The following is a 12,900-nucleotide window of genomic DNA, read 5'->3' on the forward strand; positions in this document are numbered from 1 at the left end:
AGTCTTCAACAAGAAGCAAGAACAAGAGATCAGGGAAAACGCTCAGAATGTGATGATAACATGCACAAGACTTTGCAAAGAGCTCTGAGGAGTCAGGAGCTCATACACAGGCCCTCTTGATGGGTGACGAGACACAGGTGCGTCGGGAGGAGTGGCCGTACCCACTCAATGGGCTGATCCTGAATGGCACAAACCAACGCAGCCGTAAACAGAGAGGGGTATCTGGGATCCCGGTCTTCAGGCCTCAATATTCTGGGGAAGAGGAGCGTCTATTCGTGACAACCTTGTTGAGAGCCAGGCTATATGTTACATCTTTAGGAGTCTTTGTGCTTAAACTAGACAGATGGCCTCCTGACAAACTACCAAAATGAAAACATCTGGATTGCAGTATCGGATTATTTCTGATGGGTCCTGATGGTATCATTTTGGATTGGTTGACCCTTCTTATGGTCAGTCAATGTTTTGACCTCTGCCAGCATTAAATAGTAAAATCATTGACAGAACTATGTGTTAATCACTCATGATTTTCTGCTTCTAGATCTTTTCGTATCATTAATAGTAATAATAGTATAGTAGTATAGTATAATAGTATTTTGAACCTATTCGGATCAACACATCAAGGTTGTTAGAGAATGTAATCAAAGGGAAAGCTTTATTCAAAGGAAAGAACTTCTTAAACTGTTTGAGGAATGAGGATGGCAAACATTTTTTAAATGTTTTAATTGAACTCGTACATTTGGATATTATATTTGAATATTTTTCCTGAATCTGACAGAATTTAAAATAATTGAATCCAAATGAAAGCAAAATAATTAATTAAATTAAACATCACAGAAATGCAAATATATAACATACATTGATGAATATATAATGTATACTATAGTATAGTAAGTAGCTCTGACCGCCTACAATAATATTCCAAGTGTCGGGTGCAGTTTGCCTCCATGTAGATTCGTGCGTGTGTTTGGTTCCTCTCAGCAGAGCCCTGGTCCTCTGGTTGGAGCTTCAGTATCATGCTCCTTGATCAGTCTGTTGTACTTGAGGTGCTTTGAAGCACTCAGCTCCTCTGAGCCAGATGTGTGCTGCTCGCTGCCTGAATACAGCCTGACCAGCTCCCAGGTTGAACAGAGTGGCTGTCATGTACAAGTTGATCACAATGGAATTGATCATTGTTTGACCAATGTTCCTAAAACCATCCTCGTAAAAAGGACTGTAAAAAGTCCAAGAAGCAGAGAAAACATACAGAGCTCCCTGCAGGAGGCCGGTGACAGTGACTCTCACCTGATTCCTAAACCTGGGACTGGACACAAGTTGTCCGTTTGCTGTCATGCGACGCATGTGTCCACACAGGTAGAGAACAATAGAGCCACTGGACATCACCATAACACACAGGCAGAAAACAAAGTGGGTCTTCACTGTGTAAAACACAATCCAAAACATCTTTTCTTTAAACCCTTTCCAGAAATCTTTCTCAGGCATGTCATAAACCATTGTGAAATTGTTGCTGATTAAAGATACATTTAAATCAGTTAAGTGTAAAAACACGGAAGTAAAGTCAAGCAGAGTGTAAATCCTTTCAGTGATCCAAAAGACGTAGATGATGGATTTGACATTCTTCTTAATCCAGGTGAAGAGAGCACTGTGTGCAGGTACAATCTGGCTGCAGTAGAAGAAGTTCAGCCAGACTGAGGAGGTCATGCTGTTGAAAACACTGCAGACCATCAGCAGGTAAAAACTTTGAGTGATCTTGATTTTGACAGCTGACAGATAAAAGAAGGCCATCATAACACCTGACCAAATGTATATTATTGTAGAGCCAATCAAAGTCCACAGGAGAAGCTTCAGAGGCTGCTTGATCTTTTCTCCGTGGAGTGGACGGACCATGCAAAAAATGTAAAATGCAATAGTCACCATGTTAAGAATAATAACGGGCCCATTTAGTATGGCATAAGTTTGAAAGTCCATCTTTCATCTTTGTTCTTTCTGTTTTGGTGTCTTCTTCGCCTGTAGAAAGCTGACATGTGAAGCCAGTAAGGCTATCCAACTATTTAATGAAACAGGGGGATTTGCATGTAATGCAAATCAGAATATGTTAATAAATTGTATTCTTGCTACATTGTGACACTACTAGCACTCCTTGGGTCGATTATTGATTTGATTTACTTTACAACATGACTATTTGTAATTATCTTTACAAAGCTCTAAACTGAATTCTTCAGAAAGTTAGAATCCACACAGTGACCGGATCATATAAAGTTAAAAGAACTTTAGGCAAACATTGGACTCAAGGAGTTTTTTTTAGTTAAGTTAGTTGAGTACCCGGAAACAACCCACACAGACACAGAGAGAACATGCAAACTGAAGACTGAAAGGATCAAATCCAGGACCTTCATGCTGTGAGGCGACAGAGTTAACCCTCACACCGCCAATAATGCAGAGGTAATCCAAAAAGAATAGAACAAACAACAACAGAATGAATGTATGTATGTGTATTTATTTTACCAGGAGGTATAATTATCACTTTCTTCAGTTTTTTCATATAATTTTGTGACTTAATAATCCTTGTGAGAAGCAATAAACCCGCCGGATTACAATTAGTGAAAATGTTAAGGCCACAGGTTAATTGTTCTGTGAGCACCTGACTCCTCTGTGCTTTTCTGGAGATGTGCACGTGTGTCTTCACTTTGACTGTTGTTTCCAAATCAGGGTCTTCTTCCTTTCGTGCTTTTGAGGTTCTTCAGCTGTGGCAAAATGGACGTATATTCATCCCATTTCAATTGAAATATAGAAATTCCTGCAAATCCTACAGAAATGCATGTTCTATTCCATGTCATTAGCATTTTTTACATCATGATTATTTGAAATGCCCCTAGGGATGATATAAATGTGTAGTATAGTACTTTTAGTGAACAGAAGACAGATCAAATAAAATACACATTTTAATATAAAATATACAAGAATGGTCAGAATTGAAGCCTTCAAGGCCACAATAAGCTTATTTAAAGTCCTTAGTATGCATCTATGAACACACCTTTCTCTTTACACTTTCTTCCATACCTTCTGACTCAACATCCACTTTCAATCTATTTGAACCTGAATACATTTCAAATCAAACTTAAATAATCTAAATATGAAACAAGAACAAACATGAAAAAAACTAGAATGAAGTGAGAATAACTACTGTGCAAAATGTTTATTTAAATAAGCACATCTGACTAAAACGCCAGAAACAATAGACAGAAACATGAACACAAAGACAGAAACACTCACATAAAAATAACACTCCATGTCAGAAATAGCAAACTAATTATGATACAGACTATAATACATTCGTTACAGTCAATGACAGATAATCCTTCTGGTAGTTAATTACTTCTCACATATACACAAACCTCATAAACACCAATGCTAAAGACACACACACACACACACACACTCTCTCTCACTCTCTCTCTAACGCACACACACACGCACGCTAATCTAGTCAGTGTGTACACAAGGTGTCCATAATGATACACGTGATGGACCTGGACAAAGAGGGAACAAATACATGTCGGCTTCAGAATTCAGGCTTCTTCATCAGTGGTTTGTTATCGCCTTACTTCACCAAAACGAAATCTTTCTATTATCTAAAAAGAGGCCGAATTCTTATAAATCACAGCAGTGGCGACACACATTTTCATAACTCAGCACTTGAAGGTTCAGATCAGTGTTTTTGCATGTTCCATTTGCTGAACCTCACATACACTTTACATGGGTGCTATTTTGTTTGTTTGTTTTCCTTTGACATCCCTCAATAATTCCCATTCCTGCCTGTGAACGCAGTGAGCCCCATACCTGCTTTGAATAATCATTCTGCTCCGACCTGCATCGTGTTACCGGGCGGCAACAAAGATATTATTGTCCGCCCTCACGGATCATCGACCTGGAGCACGTTGCAAATTGTTTTTTTTGATCTCACGGCAGCCGCTTTGTGAGGCAGGAAAAACACATTACGCCTTTAAACAAAACAGCAGCGATGTAACGTGTGAGTTAAATGAGCTAAATCATTCAAAAACACTGGCATTGGGCGCACACTGACACTCTCAAGCAACATTTTACTTGCAAAAAAAAAAAAAAACACACGCACACAGAGACACCTGCATTTACATAGTTAGTGTGCAACCCTGCAGGCGATCAGACGGGCTCTCGCTGCGGCACAAAACCTTCAACGTCACGTTTTACAGTATGAGAGAAGTTTTTTTCTTTTTTTTACTTCTTCTGTTTTTCGTGTGCTGGAGGCGGTCAGAAGTAGTCCCGTCTCCGTGAATCGTCGCTGATGAAGGAGGGGTTCCACTGGGCCGGGTAGATGCACGAGTGGCGGGAACCCGGCAGGCCCGTGAAGGGATACAGGCCGTTCCTGTCAAGGTCCGAGTTACGCAGCGCAGGCTGAGGAAAAGAGCAAAAAAAACACAGACACAGAGAAAACGTGTGAGATGTGCCAAACATCATCAGCTCGCTCTGCACACACAAACAACAGTGAAGCAGGAGATGTGCTGTACGTCTCCTTACAGAGTAGTAAATGTCAGTCATCTGCAGCAGGTTCTTGGTGCTGCCGTTCTCTTGCATCTCTATGGTCTCCCTGCCCCACTCCGTGGAGATGCGGTTATTTTTGGGGAAGTCGGCGTATGGGGACATCTGAAGGTCTCCGCTTTTAAAGATGATCTTGTTGAGGTCGTTCTTGTTTTTCCTTTGAGATCAAAAGTTAAACCTTTAAATTCATTAAACCATCGATGGTCTTTCTGGTTCTCTGGATGAACTGATTCTTCGAGTCGCTAAATATTCAATACTGGTATTGAGCTAATGTCAGTTTAGGACTTAACAAGATGAAAACCACTGCACACTAACAGTAACACAAGTCTTACTTGCAACAGGTGACAATGAGAGCAATAACGAGGATGAGGACCAGAGCGCCTCCCGCAGGCGACACCACGATTGCAATCAGCTTGTAAACTGAAACGTTGAGAAGTAAGATATCAACACGACACTTAAAAAAACAACAACAAAAAGACAAAATATCAAAAGGTTCGATTTGATGTCCGTGCAATGGCGGATTTTTCAGGCCACTTACAGTTTCCACAGTTAAATCCTCCAAATCCAAACACGCACCTGGAAGGTAGAAACATTGTTTGTAGTGAGAATATAAGGAATAAAAAAAAAAGACAAAAAAATCAAATATAACTTACGGATGACAGGTTCCATTTTCCAGCTTGTAGCCATCTCCGCAATCTGAAACAATATGCTTTTTTTAAGAAAGAGTCCAATTACACCGCCTGCTGCATGGAGTCCGAAGCCATTACGGTTTTTATGTGATTTATTTTTTTAACACTATGTGGTTTGAATCGGGTTACTTCATGTTCCATCATATTACAACACAGCACTCTGCTCTTCAGTAACACATGCACTCACAGACACTACTCAGCTCACCTAAGCAGGACAGGTCGTCAGGGTTGTGTTTGTAGTAACCCTGGAGACACTGGCAGTTGGCGGTGCCGCTGTTGTCCGTGCAGGTGGAGCGCTCCGTGTCACACGGCGTCTTCTGGGCGACGCACAGACTTTCCACTGGAACACAGCGTGGACACGTCGAGTTATTTGGCGAGGTATGGAATGCCAGCCTTGTGCCTTGCTCTTATTTTAAGATTCTCTGCAGCAGTTGTGAAATATTGCAACTGGATGCTGAAGGCTCAACGGTGTCCTCTAGTGGCTGTTAACACCCACTGGCTACATTTGGTAGTGGGCCCTCAATGCCATTTTAAGTAGGCCTGCTAATAACTTTATTAAAAACATAAACCTGACGATTACGGCGACGAGCGTTTATGCCCCGATTACCGTGGTAACTGAGCTGGTGGAGCAGGACCATCCGGCAGTGAGCCAACGAGGAGCTGCAGTTGCCGAGAGACATCTGGATGCTGTTGTAGACCTCCGCGCCCGTCACATCGGCGGTAATGGAAAACATGTTGACAGCCGAGATACGAACTCCGTCCTCCCCTCTGCGGGGGCAAGAGAGCGCGGGTCAGTGCACAGCGATACGCTGACCAGGAGTCTATGTTGGATCATTTCGTTTCAAAGAAGTGGGTTGATTTTGATAATAAAAAGAGGTCAGTAAGATATTGATTCTTTTCTTAATTCCACAGAAATCACCCAGAAGTCGCCCCACAGGGCATGCAGCATCCTGCAGCATCAGAACATTGGGGGAGGGCGAGAGAAAGGGGAGGGGGGGGGGACGCCCAGTAGTGCTACAGAATGAACCGCGTGATGGGAGAACAGCTGGCGATGGCAACGACTCACTTCTTACTCAGCGTCGAGCGGCTGTATCCTCGGAGGACGGACAACGAGGCGTTGAGCTGAGGGGGAGACGTTACACACATGAGCCCAATTTAGTGTTTTTGTTCTCCTCAGAAATGAAGCAGCGGCGCTGTGGACCTCCTCTCACCAGCTGGATGATCTCTCTCTGCATCTCATGCATGGTTTCACTCTTGAAACTCTTGATAACAGGGTCATGTGGCAGTCTGTTGACGCTGAACGTTCCCAGGAACGCCTTTGCTATGAGGGGGAGGGGGGGGAAAATCAAGATTTCGCGTCCAACTTTAAGTTTATTTCTGTCATCATTTAAGGGGGTTTTACCTCTAGTGCAGGTGCGTCCATCCTCCAGGTCGAACCCGATCGGACATTCACAGCTAAAGGAGCCTCGTGTGTTGACACACCTGGAGCCGACGGGGCAAGGGTCCCTCTCACACTCATCCACATCTGGACCCACAGGTACATGCAGCTGTTACTATAACAGTTCTTCACTGACTACTCGTCTTAATCCTCAGTGCAACACCAAAGTTAACGTGGTTGTCACTCACCCTGGATGCAGGTCGGTCCTGTCCAAGCCTGCTGACAGTGGCAGATGAATCGATGGCCTTTATAGCTCACACACATCCCTCCGTTCATGCAGGGGTTCGACACGCAAGGGTTGCCTGCCGATCAGAGAGCACATGTGACTATTTACCATAAAACAGAGAAGAGCCAGCGTAGATACGAAGTGAGTTGAACAATCAGCAGCAATTAAATTGTTGTTGGCCGATAGAGGAATTGAAAATTCTCCTTGGGACCAGAATGAACAAACCAGCATTGGACTAATCTCCCCTTATTGAACGACCTGAGATCTGTAAGCGTCAATAAACATTCGAATGTATCGCTGTGAAAACAAACACTTCAAGGATCCCACAAAATGAAGGAAGATCGAAAACCACTGACTCGGGGGTGTCGGTGGCACGATGAGTGACGTCGTCCCCGCAGCCTCTGTGCTTCTCCTGTCCGCCTGTCTCCCCGTGGTCTGTGCAGGCGCCGTTTCCGTGGTTGGGGCGCCGCGGGTGGAGGTGGAGGCAGAGGCGGAGGTGGAGGCGGAGGCAGTGGTGGAGGCGGCGGCAGTGACGTGCTGGCCGAGAGTGGTGGCGAATCCCGGTGCGCCTGTGCTCGTTTCCGCCCGCCGGGTGGTGGCGCCGGTGGGATCGTCCTCCCGAGTTTGGCGGGTTGACGCGCCGGGGGTCGGCCGCGCCGCGGAGGTCAGAGGCGCCGGGGTGGATGGCGGGGTGGATGGCGGGGTGGATGGCGGGGTGCGGGCGGTTGTGGCTCCCATAGCTGGCCCCGGGGTGGTACCGCTGGCGGAGCTGCTGCACGGGGAGGACAAGGTTGAGGGTGGGACGGGAGCGGTGGTGGGGACGATGGTGGACGCCAAGGCTTTGAAAGTGTCTTCCTCCGTCATCTGTGATCTGTTCCAGAGACAAAAAAAATGAAATCAAATGTCCTACAGCCCTCTGAGAATAACACCAAAAAGAGCAGCTTCACATCTTCAAGTCAAACTCTTTAGGGTCAGCTTTTTCATCCCAAAACATGTCGCATTCCTTCCATCACCACTCTAAATCTATTATCTAAATAATGACCCATTGAATAAGAACGTACCTCTCGGTCACACCGACAGGTGTGGGGGTGGGGGAGACCTCAGAAACCAGCGGCATGTCCGTCCGAGAGTCTCCAGAAGCAGCGCCGCTGCTGCTGCTGCTGGTGCTGGTGCTGCTGCTGGTGGTGGTGGTTGGCGGCGCGGCGGTCAGGCCCGAGCCCGCGCTGTCCTCCCTGGTTTGGGATGGAACCCCCTCCGTAGCCTCCTGGACCTGAGAGCTGGATCTGTGAGCTCCGGTGGAGGAGGGCTCGGGGGAGGCCGTAACGCCGAAGCCCGACCCCTGCGCCGTCCCTGAGGGGTCGGTGGGGCCTGGCGCCGGAGACGTAGCGGTGGGAGCGGGTGAGGAGGCCGACCCTCCCGGTGGACCGGCGCCGGGCTCGGTCACCCCGAGGGGAGGAGGCGGCGGCGGCGAGTCGGAGGCCTCCCCCGACGTCGAGGCGAATTGACGACGGGTGGCGTTGAGTTGTCCGGTTAAACTTTGGGTTCCTCCCGACACCCCCGCCGCGCTCCCCGTCTCGGGATACGACCCGTGAGAGGAGCGGGTCACTAGTTCGTCCGTCGTGTCCCGACCGTCGGTCCTGGTGGACGGGGCGCTGTGGGTGTAGCCCTCGGTGTCTGTAACCCGAGCAGAAACCCCCCAGGTGGAGGGGGGCTGACGGGAGCTGGAGTCCTGCGTCGAGGCGGAGGAGGTGCCGTTGCTGGAGGAGGAGGTGACGGAAAGCAGCGTCCTCTCCCCGGCGCGGCTGACGGCGGTGGAGGTGTAAGTGCGGCCGGTGTGCGGCAGCTCGGCGCGGGCGGAGGCCCCCCCCGGTTGGAGGATGGTGACTGGGCCGTCCCGGGGGAGTCGGTCCTCCTGGGACACAGCCGGAGAGGCGCCGGACGCCTGGTCCGTGACGGAGATGTCCTCCCAGTCCCTGCTGCTGCTGCTGCTGCTGCTGCTGGTCTCCGTCGTGGCTACAACGAGGGCGGAGGCGAGCGGCTCGGTAGAATGAATAATGTCCCCTAGTGACCGGCTGCCCGCTTCTGTGAAGGTTTGTGGCTGTTCTGTGGCTGTGGAAACAGAAATAACATCAATTTTGCAGTGACTAGACACTGAAAACGTTGTTCATCGTTCATTTTAATGGCAAAAGGCGAGAAATTACAATTAGGTTGATCTATTATATGATTAACAAAGTCCCTTTAAAGTCAAGCCATTTTTTAAGTATCATAGAGAATCATTTGTATCAGAAGTGATGGTTTTTACATTCAGGTTTATGCCTGACACAAGGTTATTAAGACTCCTAGATAACAAGCTCGCTGTTTCTGTCCACTTTGTGGCTCACTTCTTGCCGAGGCCACCAGAGGCTGCTCACCAGGCCGCGGCTGGCTTCAACAGACCTCCCACCGAGGGGGGGGGGGGGGGAGAAGCATCGCTTGCTGCAGAGGAGATGCATTGTGGGCAGAGAACAATCGGCTGCCCGGCTCGAGGTGCTAAATAGGGCCGTGACGGTCTCCCCTGGGAAATGTGCGTTTCCTTCCTAAAGCTGAGCGAGCAGGAAGCACTGGCAGAACAACTGTCACCATGCAGGTGGGAGTGTCTTCAGCGTCAGAGGAGGTTTTCTCTTAACCTCACACACAATTAAAATAATAAAAGTTGTGAGCACTCAAAATTGATTTTTAAACTGTGCCTAAAGGCCACTGTTAGGGGTAAATAAAGTTTACAAAATATTACCAAAATAGTGGATGTTCCTTATACCAACTAAAAGCTGCCCTCCAAGTGGCGCAAGCTGTCATCACAACATTGACGAATAACCTTTTTTTGTGTTGACGCGTGCGTTGACTTGTGGATGTGCAAGTTGTGTACAAAAGCATTTTTTCTTCTCTTTTTTTTCTGAAAACCGCTGCCCGCTGCAGCTGGAAGGATGGATGGATTGAGGTTGAGCACTGAGATGCTACAGAGCGTCGTAGACCTGAACGGCTGGGTGATCATTATCTGTGGATTCATCGCTACACGTTACTTAAAAATCCAGATGAGAGCCCGCTTTTAAACCACATAACTAGAGAGTTGAATGGAATTAAAAAAAAGGTATTTTTCTGACCCAAAGGCAACCAGGACCAATGGAGCCACTGGGCCACTGGACTCTATTTCTCTATCTCTCACACTTCCTCTGCATGTGTATGTCTTCTCATTATTTCTCTTCGGATGAAATGCGGGACACAGAACTCCGATGAGAACGTGATGTTGGCCACAAGCGAGGCACGCTCCCATATCCTCCGCCGTGTGAGTCTCTCTCCGCCGCGACGTGGACTCCACACATCGGTTTCACGACTGACGCTCTGTGGCTCGCGTGTTCATTTCGAGCAAATGCAGAAGTGTTATCGTGTTAGTGAGGAGGGACAGTGGTGGTGGGGAAGTGGTGAATACGCAGGCTGATGTTTTGTTGCGGTATGATTCTGTGATGTTCAGTGACTGAGTGTTAAGCTGCATTTGTCACCAGCTGACTGTAGACCCCCCCCACTGGAGCAGGAGAGGTGAATCTGGGTGAAACCATTGTGAGGAGGACCGCATCGATCCTCGAGACCAAGCAGAAAACGCATTGGACAGACACAAAGTGCGATCCGAAGCTGTGGCCGAGACTGCCGTTGTACCTGTGGGGAGTGAAGCCTGCAGACATGTCAAAGAACAACGGCCAAATGTGTGTAACGTCTTGTAGGTTTGACGGGTAAAAAAAAAATGCAGAATACTTCTGGTTCACTTTGGATTAGAATGCAGACGCCAAAGAGACAAAGTTATCCACAATCCTTGTTGAGGAGTAGCCCATTATGTGACGCAGGTCACTAAAATCTATAAAATATACCATCAAGGAGAGAAAGAAATAGCAAAGGTTTTCATTACAACTGCTGTATTGCATGTTTATTGTTAGCGGAGTTGCATTAGTGTAAATTAATTAAAAGTATTTAAAACAAATAGAAAAAGGTAGTAAAGAGTTTGTTGTGCAAGTTCAAAGAGGAAAAACTATAAATGCGTAACTTCAAGACAAGCGGGTGGATGGCCGTGGTGGTGTCTGTATAAAAGGTGCCGCGCTCTCTGCTCACGAGGCACCGGCCATTATCGCACATTTTGTCGCAAACATTTGGTTGCATTCTAATTTTTCGGGAAAAATGGCTCTCATTCATTTTTATTTTGCATTGCTGCATCTAAGAAATTGTTAAACCGCATCCCTGTTTTGAGGCATGCTGTTTGGGAGCTAAGAGGCCGTGCAGATTGAGCTCCCAAAGTGGTCACATGTGACAAGAGGCTTTGGACCAAAGGAGACTTCCATGAACCTTATCAGCACCTGTACGAGGTGGAAGGAACGCCTCGGGCCTAAAGCTGCAACGGTCTTTAAAAGAGCAGATGCTCATCAGATTTGATGGAGGAGGAGCTGAATATTCTCCCCAGAGGATCCGCTGAGGAAAGTGAATGGGTTATGGTGAGCAGGTTAGATGTATCCATGTATAGATGTGTCTTCTGTCTGTTCATTAGAAACGTCTTAAAGAGGCGGAAGGATTTATTTTACAAAAATCCCAGTAAACTGAGAAGTGGCATCTACTCAAAACAAAGAAAAAAACGTTTTAAATTAAAGTAGAAATTAAACAGTTAGGCGACAGCAAGTGCATTCTAGAGATTGATGTTTGAATTGTTGAATGTTAATTTAGTTTATTTCAGAAAAGGGAATTGCTGGAATATACTGGGTTTGGCTTCTCGATCGTACATATTTTTTGTTTCTCTTTTTTCAATTTTGAGTTTATTGCACATATTAAGCGGTTTAAAAATTAAATCATTAAGCCAAAACGACGAACATAAACATTTGTTAGTTATACTGACATAAACGCAGAAGAGCAATGCACTCGTGACACTTTGTCTAGAATACATGCACTCATGTCGGCAATGCGTGGGGGGAAAAAGGGAAAGTTGGCTTTTTCATTCACGGTCAGGGGATTTTAAGCACAACAGGTTGCAAAAGTGTCAAAGCTTCTCTCTTTATCCAAATGAGAGAGACACCACCAACCGTTCAAATTGTCCATTAACGTTGCTGTGGTGCATCCACTGAAGGCACATCTCCAAATCCCGCTTATTTTAGAACAAACAAACCCTAAACTTCATTTCAAAACACGCAACTTCGCGTGAAAGCCCAGCAGGAATAAAGTGGCGCACGCCGAGCAGACGGCGCTTTGGAGAGGGGTCTTACCCGCGCGGCCCTCGGCGGCGGTGCGCGTGAGCAGGACGTTCCTCTGTGATGCCGACAGACTCTCCGCGGAGTGCGAAGTGGACGTTTCGCCGCTCCCCGCGTTACCGAGCTCGCCCCCGGCGGTGGAAGAGTAGAATCCCGCGGTCACCGGATCCGTGCCGTTGGCGGCGGGGGTCCCTGCCCCGAGGGGCCCCGGCAGACGCAGCAGGAGGACCGACAGAGACGCGCACAGGAGCCGAGGCAACGACCACGTTGCCATGATTTCCAAGACGGCCGCACGGTGGCCGATAGTTTGCGTAAAGTCGAGTGCAGGCCGGGGAGTCTCCGGGGGGACACCATGAGAGGAGCGCCGCGGGCTAGTGGGGAAGTTTCATGAGAATTAAACAAATCCTGCAGCAGGTCCGGAGGAGGAGGAGGAAGAAGAGGAGGAGGAGGAGATCCGCTGCTCGGGCGGCGGGGGACGGAAGATAACAGAGCCGAGGCGGCAGCCTGTTATTACAGCCAAGGAGCCAGGGCTCCTCCTCCTGCACACACGCACACGCGCACACACACACACACACACGATATCCCTAAATAGTGTTTTTATTCAACCCATAGACAACCCCCCCCCCCCCCGCCCCCCCTCCCCCGCATTTGCTGCCTTCAGGTGTTGTCGGAATGTTCCACTTCAGCCCCTCAAAGAAGATTTGATACAAACCGCAACAA

At 47.4% G+C, this 12,900-nt stretch overlaps 2 protein-coding genes across 2 annotated transcripts; both read right to left on the minus strand.

Moving 5' to 3' along the window:
* Nucleotides 1-908: 908 nt before the first annotated feature.
* Nucleotides 909-2,072, minus strand: LOC119228990 (uncharacterized). The gene has a single exon (XM_062565162.1). The coding sequence runs from the start codon at nucleotides 1,963-1,965 to the stop codon at nucleotides 1,012-1,014; it is 954 nt and encodes a 317-aa protein (XP_062421146.1). The 5' UTR covers nucleotides 1,966-2,072; the 3' UTR covers nucleotides 909-1,011.
* A 519-nt stretch (nucleotides 2,073-2,591) lies between these two features.
* heg1 (heart development protein with EGF-like domains 1) lies at nucleotides 2,592-12,679 on the minus strand. Its single transcript, XM_037489302.2, has 14 exons — nucleotides 12,196-12,679; nucleotides 7,987-9,034; nucleotides 7,282-7,796; nucleotides 6,888-7,001; nucleotides 6,664-6,786; nucleotides 6,473-6,582; nucleotides 6,328-6,383; nucleotides 5,869-6,029; nucleotides 5,467-5,601; nucleotides 5,226-5,268; nucleotides 5,111-5,148; nucleotides 4,905-4,992; nucleotides 4,552-4,729; nucleotides 2,592-4,428 (listed from the first exon to the last, which is right to left on the minus strand). The coding sequence occupies exons 1-14, from the start codon at nucleotides 12,452-12,454 to the stop codon at nucleotides 4,285-4,287; spliced, it is 3,012 nt and encodes a 1,003-aa protein (XP_037345199.2). The 5' UTR covers nucleotides 12,455-12,679; the 3' UTR covers nucleotides 2,592-4,284.
* Nucleotides 12,680-12,900: the final 221 nt, after the last annotated feature.

This window comes from Pungitius pungitius, chromosome 10 (genome assembly GCF_949316345.1).
Source record: "Pungitius pungitius chromosome 10, fPunPun2.1, whole genome shotgun sequence".
Classification (NCBI taxonomy): domain Eukaryota; kingdom Metazoa; phylum Chordata; class Actinopteri; order Perciformes; family Gasterosteidae; genus Pungitius; species Pungitius pungitius.